Source organism: Staurois parvus, unplaced genomic scaffold (assembly GCF_062004578.1).
Source record: "Staurois parvus isolate SC_StPar_1 unplaced genomic scaffold, SC_StPar_1.0 ptg000758l, whole genome shotgun sequence".
Classification (NCBI taxonomy): domain Eukaryota; kingdom Metazoa; phylum Chordata; class Amphibia; order Anura; family Ranidae; genus Staurois; species Staurois parvus.
The window spans coordinates 362,579-385,122 of record NW_028318554.1 but is presented as its reverse complement, the minus strand read 5'-3'; the positions used below and the strand labels follow the sequence as shown (position 1 = coordinate 385,122).

Genomic DNA, 22,544 nt, shown 5'->3' with positions numbered 1-22,544 from the left:
GTGAATTGACACAGGGGGGACTTGGGGACTTAATATGGGGGATGAATTAATATGGGGGATGAATTAATAGGGGGGGTGAATTACTATTAGGGGGATGAATTACTATATGGGGATGAATTACTATATGGAGGATGAATTACTATATGGGGGATGAATTACTATATGGGGGATGAATTACTATATGGGGGATGAATTACTATATGGAGGATGAATTACTATGGGGGATGAATTACTATATGGAGGATGAATTACTATGGGGGATGAATTACTATAGGGGGGATGAATTACTATGGGGGATGAATTACTATAGGGGATGAATTACTATATGGGGGATGAATTACTATGGGGGATGAATTACTATGGGGGATGAATTACTATATGGGGGATGAATTACTATATGGGGGATGAATTACTATATGGGGGATGATTTACTATATGGGGGATGATTTACTATATGGGGGATGAATTACTATGGGGGATGAATTACTATAGGGGATGAATTACTATATGGGGGATGAATTACTATGGGGGATGAATTACTATATGGGGGATGAATTACTATATGGGGGATGAATTACTATGGGGGATGAATTACTATATGGGGGATGAATTACTATGGGGGTTGAATTACTATATGGGGGATGAATTACTATGGGGGATGAATTACTATGGGGGATGAATTACTATATGGGGGATGAATTACTATATGGGGGATGAATTACTATGGGGGATGAATTACTATATGGGGGATGAATTACTATGGGGGATGAATTACTATATGGGGGATGAATTACTATATGGGGGATGAATTACTATGCTTACTATGGGGGAATATTACTATACTTACTATGGATGACACATACACATCATTCATCTACTCTTGGTCCGGCCCCCGGGTCCAATATATGAACCCATTGCGGCCCTCAAGTCAAAAAGTTTGCCCACCCCTGATCTAGTTGTTTTAAAAAAGTATCCTGTTTTCCTTGTATTACATCCTTTGTGTGAAATACCTGGTGACCTTGCCAGTCCCTCTGCTGTCATATCTCAGACTGACCACACTAGGCATGACTGAACACTCATCTCAGTGTGATCAGTTTTCAGGCTGTCCTGGGAGCACAGCCTGCCTGTCCTCCAGCGGCCATGGTTGTTTTGCAAGGTGAGGGTTCACATACTGTATGCTTTAATAGTTCTGCAAATTCAGCTGGCTCAGCAATTGGTGTTCCAGGAAACTGGGTAACTGGCAGCAATTACATTCCATTGGTTGGTCCCACATGGCAAAGCCTACCTAAAAAACAGAATCCCTGGGCAGGTAGACTAAATCCTAAAACTAGGGAGGCACCAACATAACAGTGACATATATATAATCGGCCAAAAATTATCGGCACAATATTGATAGGAAAAAAGGTGCCGATAACGGTGCCGATCCATGCAAAGTTGCGGCTCATTGACTTTCGTGCAAAGACCCCCCTAGTGACTTACATGCAAAATCGTGTCTCATAGACTTACATGCAAAATCACGTCTCATAGACTTACATGCAAAGTCGTGTCCTCATTGACATTAATGCAAAATCGCCCCCTAGTAACTTCAATGCCAAATCGCGTCTCATAGACTTACATGCAAAGTCGTATCCTCATTGACTTTAATGCAAAATCTTCCTCTAGTGACTTCAATGCAAATTGCATCTCATAGACTTACATGCAAAGTCGTGTTCTCATTGACATTAATGCAAAATTGCCCCCTAGTGACTTCAATGCCAAATCGCGTCTCATAGACTTACATGCAAAGTCGTGTCCTCATTGACATTAATGCAAAATCGCCCCCTAGTGACTTCAATACAAAATCGTGTCTCATAGACTTACATGCAAAGTCGTATCCGCATTGACTTTAATGCAAAATCACCCCCTAGTGACTTGAATGCAAAATCGAGTCTCATAGACTTACATGCAAAGTCGAATCCTCACTGACTTTAATGCAAAATCTCCCCCTAGTGACTTCAATGCAAAATCGTGTCTCATAGACTTACATGCAAAGTCGTGTCCTCATTGACATTAATGCAAAATCTCCCCCTAGTGACTTAAATGCAAAATTGTGTCTCGTAGATTCTCATACACAATCGCATCCCCATTTTCTTCAATGCAAAAACACCCCCTAGTGACTTCAATGCAAAATTGCCAGCCGCATTTATGACATTTTCCTGAATTTTTGGTTTCGGCACCAGAATTTTCATTTGGTGCACCACTACCTAAAACATTAAATACATGAAAAAAAGACATCTCTGTCTTTGGGAGCTATCAGCTGACCAGGGGTGGACTGACAACTCATGGGGCCCCTGGGCAATAGGGGATCATGGGGCCCCTGTGTCCTTGGCCAAACTCAAAAAAGCCTATGAAATGGTACCAGGGGCATCTCATGGGGCCCTCTACAGACCCAGGCCCTTGGGCAGTGCCCGAGTTTCCAAATGGTCAGTCTGCAGCTGACACTTTGGTCTCCAAACTGCAGCCCTTCGGTTGTCTTTATTCGTCCCTTGGGGCATGTTTCTTCCTACTGGTACAAGACACTATTGCCCTCACTGACACCAACAATGGAGTATAATTCCTGCTACTCACATCAATAACTGGGGAACTATTCCTCCCACTGACACAGACAATGGGGAACTATTTCGCTCCTTGACATCACCAATGGGGCACTTTACCTCTCACTGACACCAACAATGAGGTACTATTCCTTCCACTGACACCAAAAATGGGTTATTATTCCTCACACTGATACCAAACATGGGTCACTATTCTTCCCTCTGACACCAATGATGGGGCTATTCCTCCCACTGACACTAATAATGGGGCACTATTCCTCCCACTGATACCAACAATAGGGCACTATTTTTCCCACTGATACTAATGATAGGGCACTATTCTTCCAATTGACACCAATGATGGGACACTATTCCTCCCACTGACACCAATGATGGAGCACTATTCCTCCCACTGATACCGATGATGGGGCACTATTCTCCCCACTGACACCAATAGTGCGGCACAATTCCTTCCACTGATACCACTGATGGGGCACTATTCTCCCCACTGACACCAATAGTGCGGCACTATTCCTCCCACTGACACCAATGATGGAGCACTATTCCTCTCACTGACACCAATGATGGGGCACTATACCTCCCACTGACACCAATGATGGGGCACTATTCCTCCCACTGATACCAATGATGGAGCATTATTCTCCCAAATGACACCAATAATGGGGCACTATTCCTCCCACTGATACCAATGATGGGGCACTATTCCTCCCACTGATACCAATGATGGGGCACTATTCCTCCCACTGACACCAATGATGGGGCACTATTCCTCCCACTGATACCAATGACGGGGCACTATTCCTCCCACTGATACCAATGATGGGGCACTATTCCTCCCACTGATACCAATGATGGGGCACTATACCTCCCACTGACACCAATGATGGGGCACTATTCCTCCCACTGATACCAATGATGGAGCATTATTCTCCCAAATGACACCAATGATGGGGCACTATTCCTCCCACTGATACTTATGATGGGGCACTATTCCTCCCACTGACACCAAACATGCAGCACTTTTCCTTCCGCTGACACCTATGATGGGGAACTATTCCTCCCCCTACCAAAGGTTGTTTACTCCCACTGCCACCAGGACAATTTCTACTCCCAATGGTCACATATCCGCCCCTCTAAAGTCTGCAGGACAGTAAACTGGTTCTTTGTCTCTAAAGTGGAACGCCAATGCCTGAGAGTCAGGGGGACCTCATAAACAGGAAGTTTTTGTTTGCCAAAACATTTCTTCCTCTGGGGTTGTGGTATCAGGTGAAAAAAAAAACAAAAGCAGCCCAGCAACGTTGTTTTATTTAATCTTAGAGATTAAATAACCTTTCCCTGCGTTGCATAATAATTAGTCCCATCAGATGTTAATAAGTCATTCTTCTCCACTAATTACTTGTAGCCGCCATAAACCTCACACTGTTCCTGAATACTGATGATTAGCTCATTAGGAGAGCCAGTTCCACCTTTCTCACAAACACTTATTATGATCTAGATGGAACGCGTGGGCAACACAGTGGCGTAGTGATTAGGACTGTGGACTTGCAGCGCTGGGGTCCTGGTTTCAGTTCCCACTAGTGACACCGTCTGTAGAAATGTTCTGTGCTCTCCCCCGTTTGTGTGGGATGCCTTCATCAGACAAAAAAAATGATTCAGGGTACATTAACTAAGTTGCAAATAAACAATGTGTCAGTCATTCAAAGCAATTTGACATTTTTTTTTATAAACACAAACGCCTGTTTTGCTTGATCAAGTCTTAGCTGAGAAAGTCAGGGTGTAGGGACATTCACCGCATTTCCAGTAGGACTAATGGGGGCCATAGACGGGTTGAAAATCAGCCGAAAAAAAATCGGACGATTTTCGCACCGTTAGTGGGTTAATTGGTTGACCGCTTTTCAGGCTTTTTGCACATTTTTTTTTTTTATCAGTCACGTTGGAAAATTTGTGGCTGATTTTTACGATCGGCCGATTTTCCCGGCAATGATGGGCAAATCAGCCAATCGTTTTACTGATAAAAAAATCTGCGCATGAGCCGTGACCTGCAAGAAGAAGAAAAAGAAGAAGAAAAGCAGAAAAAGCAGAAGAAGAAGAAAAAGAAGAAAGCAAAAAAAGAAGAAAAAGAAGAGGAAGAAGAAGAAGAAAAAGAAGAAGAAAAGCAGAAAAAGAAGGAGAAGAAAAAGAAGAAGAAAAGCAGAAGAAGAAGAAAAAGAAGAGGACGAAAAAGAAGAAGAAGAATTCCAGTTTGCTATTATATTTTATATGAAAAGTCTTGCGGTTGCAACAATGTATCTATTTGTATCTGAATAAAAACATTTGTATCCGAAATGGATACAAATGGATACATTGTTGCAACCGCAAGACTTTTTCATATAAAATATAATAGCGGAGCTCTCTGCAGGGACAGAAGTAATTATGGGGTTAAATGCCGGCCGTAGACAGGACGAAAATCGGACTATTTTTTTTAACATTGGTGGTAACGTCGGCCGATCGAACTACCGATTTTTAGTTTTTTTTAAAAAAAGGACGGTTGTCGACCCGTCTATGACCTACATAATGAAACGCTCCTCAAAGAGTAACTCTTTTTTGTTGAAAAAAAAATCCATCCCCCTCTGGGTGATCTATGTAGGATTTTAACAAACTGTTGCAGATTCCTACCTTTTGTTATTCTGAAGAAATAGCTGTTTGTTTGTCTGTGTCCATGTGCAGAGTGAATGTGAATGGGAGTGACTTTATAATTATCAATCAGGGTTCTAGTGAGGAAAGTGGCAGGGACTGCATCCCTTTAGATGTGATTTCCCTTCGGGAGTATCTCACAAAAAAAAATTAATTTTTTTGCAGGGGATGCCCAAAATCTGATTGTATCTTACTGCAGACATCTCAGAAAATCAGTGAGCCAATCACACAAGCTAGGAATGACATTTCTGGGGGAGGGGAGGTTACACCATCTGTGTACAGAACGTCTCCAGGTTGCCATCTTGCGTTTTACAGAAAATTACATCGCTGCTGATTGAAAAAGGTAAATTAATATTTAATAACATTCAATTACAATATGACTTGTGTGGTAATTGTATACATAGTTACATAGTTAGTCTGGCTGAAAAAAGACAAAAGTCCATCCAGTTCAAGCATATTCATGTTCAAAAGTTATAACCCTATACCCACAGTTGATCCAGAGGAAGGCAAAAAAAACCCAGCAAAGCACGATCCAATTTGCTCCTGCTGGGAAAAAATTCCTTCCTGATCCCCCGAGAGGCAACCAGATATTCCCTGGATCAACTTTACCTATAAATGTTATATCCAGTTATATTCTGTGTATCTAAGAAACAATCCAAGACTTTCCTACAGCAATCCACTGAGCTGGCCACAACCAACTCTTGAGGGAGTCTATTCCACATTTTCACAGCTCTGACTGTGCAGAAACCTTTCTGTGTTAGGAGATTAAATCTCTTTTCCTCCAGACGTAAAGAGCGCCCCCTTGTCCTCTGTGATGACCTCAGGGGGAATAACTACACCGAGTTCACTATATGAACCACTGATGTATTATACATGGAGATCATACCCCCCTTATGTATTATACATGGAGATCATATCCCCCTTATGTATTATACATGGTGATCATATCCCACCTTATGTATTATACATGGTGATCATATCCCCCTTATGTATTATACATGGAGATCATATCCCCCCATATGTATTATACATGGAGATCATATCCCCCCTATGTATTATACATGGTGATCATATCCCACCTTATGTATTATACATGGAGATCATATCCCCCCTTATGTATTATACATGGAGATCATATCCCCCCCTATGTATTATACATGGAGATCATATCCCCCCTTATGTATTATACATGGAGATCATATCCCCCCTTATGTATTATACATGATGATCATATCCCCCCTTATGTATTATACATGGAGATCATATCCCCCTTATGTATTATACATGGTGATCATATCCCCCTTATGTATTATACATGGAGATCATATCCCCCCCTATGTATTATACATGGAGATCATATCCCCCCTTATGTATTATACATGGAGATCATATCCCCCCTTATGTATTATACATGATGATCATATCCCCCCTTATGTATTATACATGGAGATCATATCCCCCTTATGTATTATACATGGAGATCATATCCCCCTTATGTATTATACATGGAGATCATATCCCCCCTTATGTATTATACATGATGATCATATCCCCCCTTATGTATTATACATGATGATCATATCCCCCCCTTATGTATTATACATGGAGATCATATCCCCCCCTTATGTATTATACATGGAGATCATATCCCCCCTTATGTATTATACATGGAGATCATATTCCCCCTTATGTATTATACATGGAGATCATATCCCCCCCTTATGTATTATACATGGTGATCATATCCCCCCTTATGTATTATACATGAAGATCATATCCCCCTTATGTATTATACATGGAGATCATATCCCCCCTTATGTATTATACATGGAGATCATATCCCCCCTTATGTATTATACATGGAGATCATATCCCCCCTTATGTATTATACATGATGATCATATCCCCCCTTATGTATTATACATGAAGATCATATCCCCCCTTATGTATTATACATGGTGATCATATCACCCCTTATGTATTATACATGGAGATCATATCCCCCCTTATGTATTATACATGATGATCATATCCCCCCTTATGTATTATACATGAAGATCATATCCCCCCTTATGTATTATACATGGAGATCATATCCCCCCTTATGTATTATACATGGAGATCATATCCCCCCCTTATGTATTATACATGGTGATCATATCCCCCCTTATGTATTATACATGGAGATCATATCCCCCCTTATGTATTATACATGGAGATCATATCCCCCCCTTATGTATTATACATGGAGATCATATCCCCCTTATGTATTATACATGGAGATCATATCCCCCCTATGTATTATACATGGAGATCATATCCCCCCCTTATGTATTATACATGGAGATCATATCCCCCCTATGTATTATACATGGAGATCATATCCCCGTTATGTATTATACATGGAGATCATATCCCCGTTATGTATTATACATGGAGATCATATCCCCCCTTATGTATTATACATGGAGATCATATCCCCGTTATGTATTATACATGGAGATCATATCCCCCCTTATGTATTATACATGGTGATTATATCCCCCCCTTATGTATTGTACATGGAGATCATATCCCCCCTTATGTATTGTACATGGAGATCATATCCCCCCTTATGTATTATACATGGAGATCATATCCCCCCTTATGTATTATACATGATGATCATATCCCCCCTTATGTATTATACATGGAGATCATATCCCCCTTATGTATTATACATGGAGATCATATCCCCCTTATGTATTATACATGGAGATCATATCCCCCTTATGTATTATACATGGAGATCATATCCCCCCTTATGTATTATACATGATGATCATATCCCCCCTTATGTATTATACATGATGATCATATCCCCCCCTTATGTATTATACATGGAGATCATATCCCCCCCTTATGTATTATACATGGAGATCATATCCCCCCTTATGTATTATACATGGAGATCATATTCCCCCTTATGTATTATACATGGAGATCATATCCCCCCTTATGTATTATACATGGTGATCATATCCCCCCTTATGTATTATACATGAAGATCATATCCCCCCTTATGTATTATACATGGAGATCATATCCCCCCTTATGTATTATACATGGAGATCATATCCCCCTTATGTATTATACATGGAGATCATATCCCCCCTTATGTATTATACATGGAGATCATATCCCCCCTTATGTATTATACATGGAGATCATATCCCCCCTTATGTATTATACATGATGATCATATCCCCCCTTATGTATTATACATGAAGATCATATCCCCCCTTATGTATTATACATGGTGATCATATCCCCCCTTATGTATTATACATGGAGATCATATCCCCCCTTATGTATTATACATGATGATCATATCCCCCCTTATGTATTATACATGAAGATCATATCCCCCCTTATGTATTATACATGGAGATCATATCCCCCCTTATGTATTATACATGGAGATCATATCCCCCCCTTATGTATTATACATGGTGATCATATCCCCCCTTATGTATTATACATGGAGATCATATCCCCCCTTATGTATTATACATGGAGATCATATCCCCCCTTATGTATTATACATGGTGATCATATCCCCCTTATGTATTATACATGGTGATCATATCCCCGTTATGTATTATACATGGAGATCATATCCCCCTTATGTATTATACATGGAGATCATATCCCCCTTATGTATTATACATGGAGATCATATCCCCCCTTATGTATTATACATGGAGATCATATCCCCGTTATGTATTATACATGGAGATCATATCCCCCCTTATGTATTATACATGGTGATTATATCCCCCCCTTATGTATTGTACATGGAGATCATATCCCCCCTTATGTATTATACATGGAGATCATATCCCCCCTTATGTATTATACATGGTGATTATATCCCCCTTATGTATTATACGTGGTGATCATATCCCCCTTATGTATTATACATGAAGATCATATCCCCCCTTATGTATTATACATGGAGATCATATCCCCCCTTATGTATTATACATGGAGATCATATCCCCCCTTATGTATTATACATAGAGATCATATCCCCCTTATGTATTATACATGGAGATCATATCCCCCCTTATGTATTATACATGGAGATCATATCCCCCCCTTATGTATTATACATGGAGATCATATCCCCCCTTATATATTATACATGGAGATCATATCCCCCTTATGTATTATACATGGTGATCATATCCCCCCTTATGTATTATACATGGAGATCATATCCCCCCCTTATGTATTATACATGTAGATCATATCCCCCCTTATGTATTATACATGGAGATCATATCCCCCCTTAATCTTCTCTTCTCAAGAGAGAATAAATTCAGTTCCTCTAATCTTTCCTCATAGCTGATCTCCTCCATGCCTCTTATCAGTTTGGTTGCCCTTCTCTGTACTTTCTCCAGTTCCCCAATGTTCTTTTTGTGAATTGGTGCCCAAAACTGAACTGCATATTCCAGATGAGGTCTCACTAATGATTTGTACCGGGGGGGGGGGGGGAATGATATCTCTCTCTCTGGAGTCTATACCTCTCCTAATACAAGAGAGGATTTTGCTTGCTTTAGAAACTGCAGCTTGGCATTGCATGCCATTATTAAGCTTGTGATCTACCAGAACCCCCAGATCCTTCTCCACCATTGACCCCCTCAGATCCTCCTCCACCATTGACCCCCCCCCATATCCTTCTCCACCATTGACCCCCCCCCCAGATCCTTCTCCACCATTGACCCCCAGATCCTTCTCCACCATTGATTCCCCCAGTTGTACCCCCCCAGTATGTATGATGCATGCATATTCTTAGCCCCCAAGTGCAGAACCTTACATTTATCAACATTAAACCTCACTGTCACCATAGCCCCCCAATTACACAGAGCATTGAGGTCGGCTTGTAAGTTGGAGACATCCTGTAAGGACGTTATTCCCCGGCACAGCTTGGTGTTATCTGCAAAGACTGAAATGGGATTTATAATCTCAGACCCTATATTGTTTATAAATATATTAAAAAGTAAGGGTCCCAACATTGAACCTTGGGGTACCCCACTGACAACCCAAGACCGTTCAGAGTATGAATCATCTCCTGCTGCATATCTACACTGACATGGATGGGGTAATGTGTTAGGAATGTAAGGATGCCCCATCGTTTGATGGAAATGAAACATATCAAACTACAGAGGACTGAATTCAAAGACACCCTTAAAAATAAAGTGAAAAAAATTATGCAGCAGGAGAGTCCATTTTGCTGAAATGCCATTGCAGCAACTCAGAATGGTCTTCAGTTTGTATGGCCCCCACGTGCTTGTGTGCATGCCTGAGAACGTCGAGGGAGGCTTCTAATGAGACGACAGATGGTGTCCTGGGGTATTTCCTCCCAGATCTGGACCAGGGCATCACTGAGCTCCTGGACAGTCTGAGGTGCAGCCTGGCGGCCGAAACATGATATCCCAGAGGTGTTCTATTGGATTTAGGTCAGTGTGGGGGCCATTCAATGGTATCAATTCCTTCATCCTCCAGGAACTGCCTGCATACTCTCTCCACATGAGGCCGGGCATTGTCATGCACCAGGAGGAACCCAGGACCCACTGCACCAGGAGGAACCCAGGACCCACTGCACCAGGAGGAACCCAGGACTCACTGCACCAGGAGGAACCCAGGACCCCCTGCACCAGCGTAGGGTATGACAATGGGTCCAAGGATTTCATCCCGATACCCAATGGCAGTCAGGGTGCCATTGTCTAGCCTGTAGAGGTCTGTGTGTCCCTCCATGGATATGCCTGCTCACCACCAAAACGGTCATGCTGAACAATGTTACAGGCAGCAGAACGTTCTCCACGGCTTCTCCAGACCCTTTCACGTCTATCACATGTGCTCAGGGTGAACCTGCTCTCATCTGTGAAAAGCACAGGGCGCCAGTGGTGGACCTGCCAATTCTGGTGTTTAATGGCAAATGCCAATCTAGCTCTATGGTGCCGGGCAGTGAGCACAGGGCCCACTAGAGGACGTCGGGCCCTCAGGCCACCCTCATGAAGTCTGTTTCTGATTGTTTGGTCAGAGACATTCCCACCAGTGGCCTGCGGGAGGTCATTTTGTAGGGCTCTGGCAGTGTTCATCCTGTTCCTCCTGAGACTGACAGGAACACCAGGGATTTCACATAAAGGAAGCATTACAAAGAGAACAGGATACTGTTTAACACAAGTCCATGGTACTACCGACACATATCAGGAATATGAAATGTTGGTGTAACATAGTCTTTAACCTCTTCACGCCAGCTGCACACAAATGTGCGGCCTCCCGGCGTCTGGGCCTAGACGCTGAGCGCTCGCACATTTGTGTGCAATCAAGAAAAACATATGTGCTGAGAGCGCAAGCCCTGCACACATGTCCGGTATTCACGGAAAGGTCCCGATCTCCTCTTTCGATCGGTACCTTTCCCGATCATGTGACTGCCGTCACATGACCCTAAAACCCCACCCCGCCTCCTGGCTTCTGAAACCCTTAAAGGGCCGGGAGGTGCCGACGCCAAGGGGTTAAGTTTAAATTTAACAGATAAATATAAATATTAGATGTAAAATCTGAATCCTTCAATCCATTACAATCATATTCAAGGGAGCCCTGTTGATCAGACAGGACAGGTTTCTTTGAGGATAGAATCAGCATTTTTTTGTAATTTCAAATATTTTTTGGATTGGTGCCATGCACGCTTGATATTACAAACTGCAACCAGAATTACAAATGAGTTATTTTCAGTAAAAAGCTTTTTGCATCTACTAATTGAATGTAAAATAAAATAAATTAAATGAAACATTTTCAGATTTATCAGATCATTTCCCTTCTGATCAGGTCACCAAACAAATATCAAATGAATCGAAATATTGAAAGTGATTGATGGAATTGAAATATACAGTATATATCAAAGGATAATGTAGGCACTACCCAAAGGACTTACATAGATGAACAAGGAGGATGATAACGTAAAGGTACTATGTCATATTCAACTCATTCATCTCAAGTGGATGGTGGAACAATTCAATTGAAATATGTGCCTGCATTTAAACACTGGAGAAAAGAGGTACTGCCATAATAATGAATGCAAATATACATATATATATACATATATATATATATACTGCTCAAAAAATTAGAAGAACACTTTTTGACCAGAGTATAGCATCAAGTCAAATAAATTCCTGGAATATGGATCTGGTCAGGTAAGTAGCAGAGGGGGTTGTTAATCGGTTTCAGCTGCTTTGGTGTTAATAAAATGAACAACAGGTGTACTAGATGGGCAACAATGAGACGACCCCCAAAGCAGGAATGGTTTTACAGGTGGAGGCCACTGACATTTTTTTCTCTACCATCTTTTCTGACTAGTTTTGCATTTGGCTAGGGTCAGTGTCACTACCGGTAGCAGGAGGCGATACCTGGGCCCTACAGAGGTTGCACAGGCAGTGCAACTCCTCCATTGTCAGAAGGTTGGCTGTGTTTCCCAGCACAGTCCCAAGAGCATGGAGGAGATTCCAGGAGACAGGCAGTTACTCTAGGAGAGCTGGACAGGGCCATAGAAGGTCCCTAACCTATCAGCAGGACCAGTATCTGCTCCTTTGCGGAAAGAGGAACAGGATGAGCACTGCCAGAGCCCTACAAAATGACCTCCAGTAGGCCACTGGTGTGAATGTATCTGAGGGCCCGACGTCCTCTAGTGGGCCCTGTGCTCACTGTCCAGCACCATAGAGCTCCACCAGAATTGGCAGGTCCACCAGGTACTGTTCTTGGTCTACCTGACCTTGACTTGGTATGAAGAGATCCCCGAACTTTCCACTTCTTAATAGGTGATTTACCAGTTCTGATTGGCATATTCAAGGCTTTGGACATATTTTTATGTCTTTTTCCATCTTTATAAAGTTCCATTACCTTGTTACGCAGGACCTTTGCCAGTTCTTTTCTGATCTCCATGGCTCAGTATCTAGCCTAGTCAGTGCTTCCACATAAGAGCTAACAAACTCATTGACTATTTATACATTGACACTAATTGCAATTTAAAAAGCCACAGATGTGGGACATTAACCTCTAACTGGCATTTTAACCCGAGTGTGTCACCTTGTGTGTCTGTACCAAGGTCAAACATTCCAGGGGATGGAAACTTTTGATCTGGGCCATTTGGGTGATTTCTGTTATCATTATGATTTATAAAGGAGTCAAACAACTATTTGATAATAAATGGTTTCATATGATCATCATCCTGCAATAAAAGAGCATTTTTTTGGCATGATCAGTCATATTTTCAATATCAATGCCAACATTTCACAATTTCTGCCAGGGTATGCAAACTTTTGAGCACAACTGTATATATATATATATATATATATATATATATATCATAAAATATTGTAGGCACTACTCAAAGGCCTTCCATAGATGAACAAGGAAGATGATATTGTTAAGGTATTAAGTTATTCTCCTTGTTGATCCATGGAAGGCCTTTGGGTAATGCTTACAATATCAAATTGCTACAGTATCCATCTCATATAGAGCACCAAGCTATTTGTCTTGGATGGAGTGCAAATACCGCTTTCCTATAGATATATACGTATGTATATCGATATTCACACATTTCAGTCTGTGGATAGTTACCAATCACAGCGTATCCCCCAGGTAAAATCTTATATACAATTCCATCAAACAGAATTCCATTGGGAAAGAGGAAAGCCATCAACTCCCCGACAATTCTTCCAAAAGCAGCACCTAGTTAGGAGTAATACAGACAAAGTCAATGGATGTCCCATTTATCAGAACATTGTTAGATACAAGAGCCTAATGGCCGTTTATAAGATAAAACATTAACAAAAATTAGCATCAATCAATCATCTGGCTGGAACTAAATCACAAAAAGCATGCAGATATGGACAAGAGGAGCTGCTCCCTCCAAACATCTGCATGAAATTGGCCTTGACCTTGGATAAAATTGTTGCCAAGTGTGTGAGTTGCAATATGTCAGAAACTGCTAAAGAATGGAATATTGATGAAGATGGGCTACAGCAGCAGACAGATACATGGGACTAGAGTAGGTACAGGATCACAAAAACTGAAAACTCCATTTTGCTGAAGTGTGTGATCGGTGCAAGATGGATTCTGATTGGCTGGTAGAGTTATTGCACTTTGCACTGGTTTACACTAGTGGTAGCCCTTTGAAGTACAATCTGCAGTGGATTGCTTTTCAGAGGAAGCTTGGCATGCAGTGAGGCGTTACCTCCTTACTGACTATTTTAAGTCCTAGAAGCCCACACCACTTCACTACAATCAGATGCATAGCACACTGTTGTCTCACAGCCCTTTTTTTTATTTCAATGGGTTGCATTTGGCAGGTGGTGTACCCCACAAAACGGGGAGGGGGGGGATTTCTTTAGGGATACCCCTAAGCCATTACCTCTTAGACAGGTGGTAAAAATGCAGCTCAACCCCCTGTTTATTTCGGAAACCCCAGCTGCTTGTGTAAACTTGGCCTTAGCACTTTGCTCATTGCACTTTGGTAATAAATGAGTCTCACTGATTACACACTTAGAGGTCAGACAGTAGAACAGGGAACTTGCAATGTGATTTTTTCCTTGTACTATACACTGTATTTGCGCTTTCATAATGCAGAGGCATAAAAACTACAAAACACTCAAGAGGTTTGTTTTATTCCTTGTATCTTCTGCTTACCAAGAACAAACACTGGCATAAAAGCCCCGCAGGGTATGGGCATTGTAGTCGCAACGACAGACATCAGAAACTGGAAAAAAAAACACCATTGGATTATTGTTCTTAAAGCCTTTCAGTTTAAATCATCTAAAGATATTTCAGATGCATCAAAACAAAAGTTTTACTATTGCTTTCTTTAGCCTGAGTAGAAAAGGCTGACCCCTGCCACCATGTTCTAGAGAAGGACCCTTGCTCTATGTGTCTCTCTGCAGATGTCTGACACGTTCCCTGCTAAGTCATCGCTAGAGTTCTTCAAACACTAGGGAGCATGTAAAACTCTAGCTCTGACTCAACAGGGGATGTAGCCGACCTGTGCAGAGAGACTACTGTTTCCACACAGAGAGCAAGGGTCCTTCAAGTGGAGGGACAGAGCCAGTGTGCTGCATATTTGCTTTTGTAGTACTGAATTGTTCTTCAAGTTGTAAATTCTTACAGTTTGTAATTGTTCGTGAGCTGTACATGAATGTAGTCACCAAGTCTTTTGTTTTTGGTACCTGGGCTTTGTACTCAACTACTGTCAGGGTCAAGATCTGAACCCAGGACCTCTGCTGTGTCTGGCAGTAATTCCTCTTGCTGTGCCACCTGAGATGCTGTACACCTCTTTCTCTGATCCATTAGACCAGTGTTTCTCAACTCCAGTCCTCATGGACCCCCAACAGGTCATGTTTTCTGGATTTCCCTCAGATGAAACAGCTGTGGTAATTACTAAGGCAGTGAAACTGATCAAATCACCTGTGCAAAATAATGGAAATCCTGAAAACATGACCTGTTGGGGGTCCATGAGGACTGGAGTTGAGAAACACTGCATTAGACAATCGTGCCTTGTACCTTGTTTCTCATGAACCTTGAAGCCTTTGCTCCTCCAATAAACTTCCTATTCAAGCCATCTCTTTGCACTATCTGTTTGCCAGATTACTGTGCTCTCTCTTCAGCCAATGTCTTGCTTTTGTCACTCCTGCTGCCGTCCATATCTTTGCTACCACTCATTACCGACTTTGGCTTGTTCCTCAATAGCTTCCGCTTGATACCAACCTGTAACCATTTCTTACCAACCTTGGCTTGATCCTCAACTACACTTCTGCTTGATCCCAACCTGCAACCACTTGTTACTGACCTTTGACTTGTTTACTGATTATGTTTCTGCTTGATCCCTTCCTGCTATATCTGCAACTGGACCCTGGCTTGCTCACCACCTGGTGAGGCGATCCTGAGGACCTCAACCTGGTACTAGCACACAGCAAAACCCATCTCCACCATCAGGAGCTCTCGTGAACACAGGCTAGTGTTTAGACCTCGAACCTTGGGTGAGCCCGCCTCATCTGCCAGTGTGATCTGTTCATGTATTTATCCTGCTGGTCGGTGGGAGCCTTTCTACTGCTGTTGCTACTGGTCTCAAAGCCCAACCCTGTACTGTGACAACTACACTCTCAGTAAACATAATTTTGATTAATTTAGTAAGTGTCTCTTAGTCCTCATTCTAGTACTGAGCAGGGGTGGACTGACCATTCGGACACTCGAGCACTGCCCGAGGGCCTGGGGTCAGTAGGGGGCCCCATGAGATACCCCTGGTACCTTTCATAGGCTTTTTTGGGAGTGGTTTGAGTGTGGGTGAGGACACAGGGGTCCCATGATCCCCTATTGTCCAGGGGCCTCATGAGTTGCCAGTCCACCCCTGGTACTGAGTATCTGTCCAAATAAATGTAGCTATACATACTGTACATAATTGCACAGCCCCTGTGCAGTCTCCTTTTAGAGATTTACCAAAGCCATGTAATGTGAGGACCTACCTAATCAAACCATTTAATCTGGAACTATACAAGCAAGCCCTGGCTCTAAATTGTTGTCGATGAATCTATCTAATCTAATCTAAGTCAAGCCTTGCCATAATCCTAAATCACATGAGTGACCATGTGATGTGTCTATGAAGGTGCTCATTTTTTAAGGTCATGGTATATCTAGTAGTAGTTGGTCAAATTCAACTGGACTTGTTCTGCAATGTCAAAAACACTTCATAACTTCTCCAAACCACTTATTCGGTCCTAATGAGTGTCAGGAAGCCCCCCAACATTTATATCCACACAGGAATCACAGTCACCGTTATCCTATCACCATGGAACATCTCTACTCTGATTTGACAACAATTTACACCAACCTTTCTTAACCTTTTTACCCCAAAAACACTGAAATAAATTGCAGCTCTATAGGAACCCCTGAAAAACTAACTGGGGCTGGTGGGAAGAATTCCTCTTACTTTGGTGATCAGAATGCTACCCCTAGAGACACCTAAAGAGATTATTGGGGTTATACTGCTGGATTTTTAAAGTGGTGAAGACCCCATCATTTTGAAGGCACCATCAAATGGGAGGTAAACAGCCACAGCTCAAGGAACCTCTGAAGGAACCCTAGGTTTCCACAAAACCCTGGTTGAGGATGGCTGATTTACACATTCAGCCATGTAAATTAAGGAATTAACATCTATGGAGACTTTCTGGCACCAAGGATGGGATGATATAGCTAGATTTAGGGGGGTTCACAACTTTCGCACCTTCTATCCTGTTCTTGGACAGCCAACATCTGTCTTGACATGAATTTAAAAGTTGGGGTGTATTCCAGACACTCATTAGAACTAAAAGAGTGGCTTGAGTAAGCTACGAAACATCTTCAATATTAAAAACAAGTCCATTTAAATGTGACTACTAGCTATACCATTTGATGTGATTTCTAGGAAAGCAAAATAAGGCAACTGTTTTAAGTTTTACAGGCAGCACAGTGGCTAAATGGTTAGCACTTCCGCCTGGCAGTACTAGGGTTATTGGTTTGAATCCCAACCACGGAACCACCTGCCTGGAGTTTGCATGTTCTCCCTGTGCCTGCGTGGGTTTCCTCCCACACTCCAATGACATGCTGGTAGGTGAATTGGCTCCTGTCTAAATTGGCCCTAGTATGTGTATGTATGAATGTGAGTTAGGGACCTTAGATTGTACACCCCTTGAGGGGTAGGGACTGATGTGAATGTACAATATATATGTAAAAGCGTTGTGTAAATTGACAGCTCTATATAAATGAATAAAATAAATAAGTTTTAATAAACAGGCAAAATGATAATTGGTCCGTACCTTCATGATGAAGAAGAGAGGGAGCGTGACAAAGACGCTTACAGTTGGGTGGATGAAGGCAGCAGAGCGCCCCAAGACGGACGCGTTCCCCACATGCTTCGTCCATGTGTGATTATCAAACAGGACGCTGATACTCTCCCGGGGCATCAGCTGTGAGACAGTCCAAGCAAAAAGTCACAGTGGGTGAAAGAAAACCAGACAACAACAGTAAAAGCCTAAATGAAAGATATTTATTTTGCTCTGTGCATCATAAATTATTTTTTTGTAATAACATACTTATTTTCACCTTTTTTGTTCATCCTTTCTTGCATCTCAGTACTGTCGATCTCCTGCACCTTTTTTGCAGCCCCTTCCTGTCTACATACACTCCAGTCATGGCTACATGGTATTTTTCAGGGCGGGTTTACTAATGGTGAGAGCAGTGGACCATGACTGTGTAATGTTCAAACAGCCACTTGTAGTCCCCATCAGAAACCCGTATGACAGGGTGACAACATCAGATCACTATTGGGAAAGAGAGGACAGAGTGTTGTCACCCTGTAGCAGGAAGTGCCTAAACAAGGCAGGATCACCAGGGATTAGTTTATGAAAGCTGCAGATTTCAAAAACATTACAAATTACTTTGGAATTATTGTTTATGCAATTTAGTGATTGGGTGGACCTATAGCTGATATAAGACCCCACTCCAAGCATGTGTGTGATACCGTCTATGTAGTATCCTCCTACATAGGTGCTAGGTGTAGATAGTTAGATTTAGTTTGTATTGGTAAATGCACACTGTAATCAGTGTTGCCGTGTTCTGCTAGTCAGGTCTGCTCAGTTTGCTCAGCTGCTGCCAGCCTGATAGCTCCTTCTGCATCCAGAATGCTTGAGAAGTTTCTGGATGATAGGTGTGGAGCTATGCAGATGGAAGCATCAATATTAATTCAGTCCTGGCCTGGCTCTGATGACATTCTGGGTAACTGCATATATTCAGTGAGCACACTGAGTTTTGGGTCTTTTCTCTATAGCAGGTGGTCTCCAAACTTCTAAACATAGGGCCAGTTTACTGTTCATCAGACTTTCGGGGGCCGGACTGTGACCATGGGTAGTAGTAATTGTCCTGGCATCAGAGGGAGTAAAGAACACATATTTGGTATTAGGGGGAGGAATAGCGCCCCTTCATTGGTGTAAGTGGGAGCGATAGTGCCCAGTTGTGTCAATAGGAGGAAAACCTATTGTTGGTGTCAGTGGGGGGGAAATAGTGCCCATCAATGGTGTCATTGGTGTCAGTGGGATGAATAGTGCCCCATAGTTGGTGTCAAAGGGATAAATAGCTCCTCATTGTTAATGGCAGTAACGGTAATTATGCCCCATTGTTGATGGGAGGAAAGGAATAATGTTTTGTATCAGTGGAAGGAAAAGTGCCTCGAGAGCCAGATAAAGGCAAGCAAAGGGCCACATCCGTCCCCCGGGCTACAGTTTGGAGACCGCTGCTCTATAAGATAGTTCCAGCCTGGGAGAGGGCACAGTGCCCTCCCAGGCAACTACTGCTGTGCGGCTTTAGGAGGGCCTGAATACTGAATACAAGTAAATGACATCACATGCACAGGGAGAGAATACAAGTAAATGACATCACATGCACAGGGAGAGAATACAAGTAAATGACATCACATGCACAGGGAGAGAATACAAGTAAATGACATCACATGCACAGGGAGAGAATACAAGTAAATGACATCACATGCACAGGGAGAGAATACAAGTAAATGACATCACATGCACAGGGAGAAAATACAAGTAAATGACATCACATGCACATGGAGAGAATACAAGTAAATGACACTCACATGCACAGGGAGAGAATACAAGTAAATGACATCACATGCACAGGGAGAGAATACAAGTAAATGACATCACATGCACAGGGAGAGAATACAAGTAAATGACATCACATGCACAGGGAGAGAATACAAGTAATGACATCACATGCACAGGGAGAGAATACAAGTAAATGACATCACATGCACAGGGAGAGAATACAAGTAAATGACATCACATGCACAGGGAGAGAATACAAGTAAATGACATCACATGCACAGGGAGAGAATACAAGTAATGACATCACATGCACAGGGAGAGAATACAAGTAATGACATCACATGCACAGGGAGAGAATACAAGTGAATACTATCACACAGATTTATCTCTGGGAGGAAAGGCTAAATTCTAATAACAGCATAAGTGTGGAGATGCATATTACTACAACTGACCATACATGACTGGTTCACATTAAAGTCATAAAAGGCAGCATAAGCCCCACCCCTGCACATACACCAGTCCATCACACAGGGTATAAAGGCTAGTCTTCCTATGGAAAGGATTACCAACAGTGGAGCCCTTTGCTTCTTAGAGTCTCAAGATCAAAAACCCTTACCTCACCCGCCATGAACTGCCCAAATCCTGGAGGGAAGGTGAGGGTCGCTATGCAGAACGTGATCACCGCCGGATAGATGAATCGACTTTGTGGGGGGAAAGGAAAATAGGAAATGATTAATTGTGTGAATTTATAAAACACTGGACAGTATTATTTCATGACTGAAGCACTATTAAAGCAACATGTAAAATCAGCCTGTGAACATTCAGAAAAAATAGGGGTGTATTTATAAATGAATTGCATAGCTGTTCATTCATTGAATCTGCATGGAAATTTGTTTTGTGTACATGTTGAATGCACTCAAGCTATATCCTCTGCAGATTGAATGTTCTTTATTGAAAACAATACATTGTGAATGGTGAAAATACCGCACTATGGCCAATAGATGGTGCTGAGTATCATAGGAAATGGGTATGGTACTCATCTCCACCTAGTGGCCATAATGCTGTATTTTTCCTATTCATGTCGTTTTTTTTTTTAATGAATAGCATTTGATCAGCTGAAAACAAAATAGATTTATTGGACTTTCATTGTTTCCACGGGGCTCTTATTCCCTCCACACTTCTTGGACTATTCCAGGATCCCCCAATTGTACCCCGGCTGCCTCTAAAATTCAGATCTGTAGCTTTATCCTCCCAGAAAAGTAGTGCAAAAACTTTTTTTTTTATTGTTATTTAGACTTGATTAAGAGGTCACCCATTTAAATTAATGTGTTTTGATTTGAAAAGTGACTTTATGTGTCGCAGTGTGAACTGGGGCTTATAAAGGGCCCTGCAGTGGGAGTACAGGTCCCTGTGATCAATGGAAAAGGGCCCTAGGCTCAGAGGGAAGGGACCCAGGACTGATGGAATTCTCTGGGACCAATGGAAAGGGGCTCAACAATCAGGGGGGCCCTTCATGGTTTCTTGCACTGAAGCCGTGAAGGATCTAGTTATGCCTCTGCAGTGTCCCGAAGAGTAGGGAGTGAAAACCCTGTCTGGGTGTTTTTGTGCAACCTGTGTTCCATTTGATAGATTTCCCATCACTTCCTGTCTTGTACACACAACAAGAAGTAATAGAAAATATCCAAAGAAGCGGAGTTCTCCTCTTAGACAATTGTCAGCAGAAGAGGTGTCCCCATTGGAAGATTTCCCCTTTATCAATGTGCTGACGACAACGCCAAATTTTGGATTTTCCTCCATTTTGGGGTGTATTTCTGAAAAAAAATGCAGAGCTATTTGTCCTGTGAAATTTTTTTACTAGATTTACAGATTTTACTAGACTATTTTCTTTCCAGGTTGCAAGTTTTTCATTCATACGGAATAAAGTGACTCAGAAAAATACAGCATCATAGCCACTATCTGGAGAGGACAGAAAGGAGAGATGGAGAAGAGAGGATAGTAAGTATTCATTTCCTATGATCACCAGCTCCACCTATTGGCCATAATGAGATATTTTCCTGATTCACTCTATCTGCATAAATGAAAAACAAATCTATACTGGCCAAGGGTGCGTTTCCCTACGCACCATCAGGCCAATTGATGAATCTAAAATATAACATTTATTCAAATATATAAAAAATGTATGCTCAACTGTAATTAATGTAGCAGATATAAGAAGCGTCACAGAAAATGCTAAATAAATCAAACAATAAGCAGCACCTCTAACCAAAAAAGGTAAAATGGTGTACAAATAAAACGTGCGCTAATTATTCACAAAACATGCAAGGATAAATAATAAAAATAAATGAATTCATAAATATAAACATAAGTCCAGCCACCATAAACAGTGATAGTCCAATATCAACGTAATGTCAATCTTGAAAACAAACCCCCGTGTGCAAATCCGACACCAGATGAAATGAATACACTCACCAGAGCTATATGCTGATTATATTATAAACCAGCATGATAGCACTTTGCTCTGGGAGCGATGATCTGCAGGATATCCCAGGAGAGGAACAGCAACCAATAGTGATCCAATCAGCACATA

The 22,544-nt window shown here is 41.9% G+C and overlaps 1 protein-coding gene across 2 annotated transcripts in view; it reads right to left on the bottom strand.

The window, feature by feature from the left end:
• CLCN1 (chloride voltage-gated channel 1) overlaps window positions 1-22,544 on the bottom strand; it is a 244,992-nt gene that overhangs the window by 57,406 nt on the left and 165,042 nt on the right. For both annotated transcript variants that reach the window (XM_089654357.1, XM_089654356.1), the window contains exons 11-14: window positions 20,574-20,658; window positions 18,158-18,307; window positions 15,003-15,072; window positions 13,935-14,045 (exon numbers count right to left, since the gene is read on the bottom strand). In XM_089654357.1, the coding sequence (XP_089510483.1) occupies window positions 13,935-14,045; window positions 15,003-15,072; window positions 18,158-18,307; window positions 20,574-20,658 (416 nt within the window). The remainder of the gene's footprint in view (window positions 1-13,934; window positions 14,046-15,002; window positions 15,073-18,157; window positions 18,308-20,573; window positions 20,659-22,544) is intronic.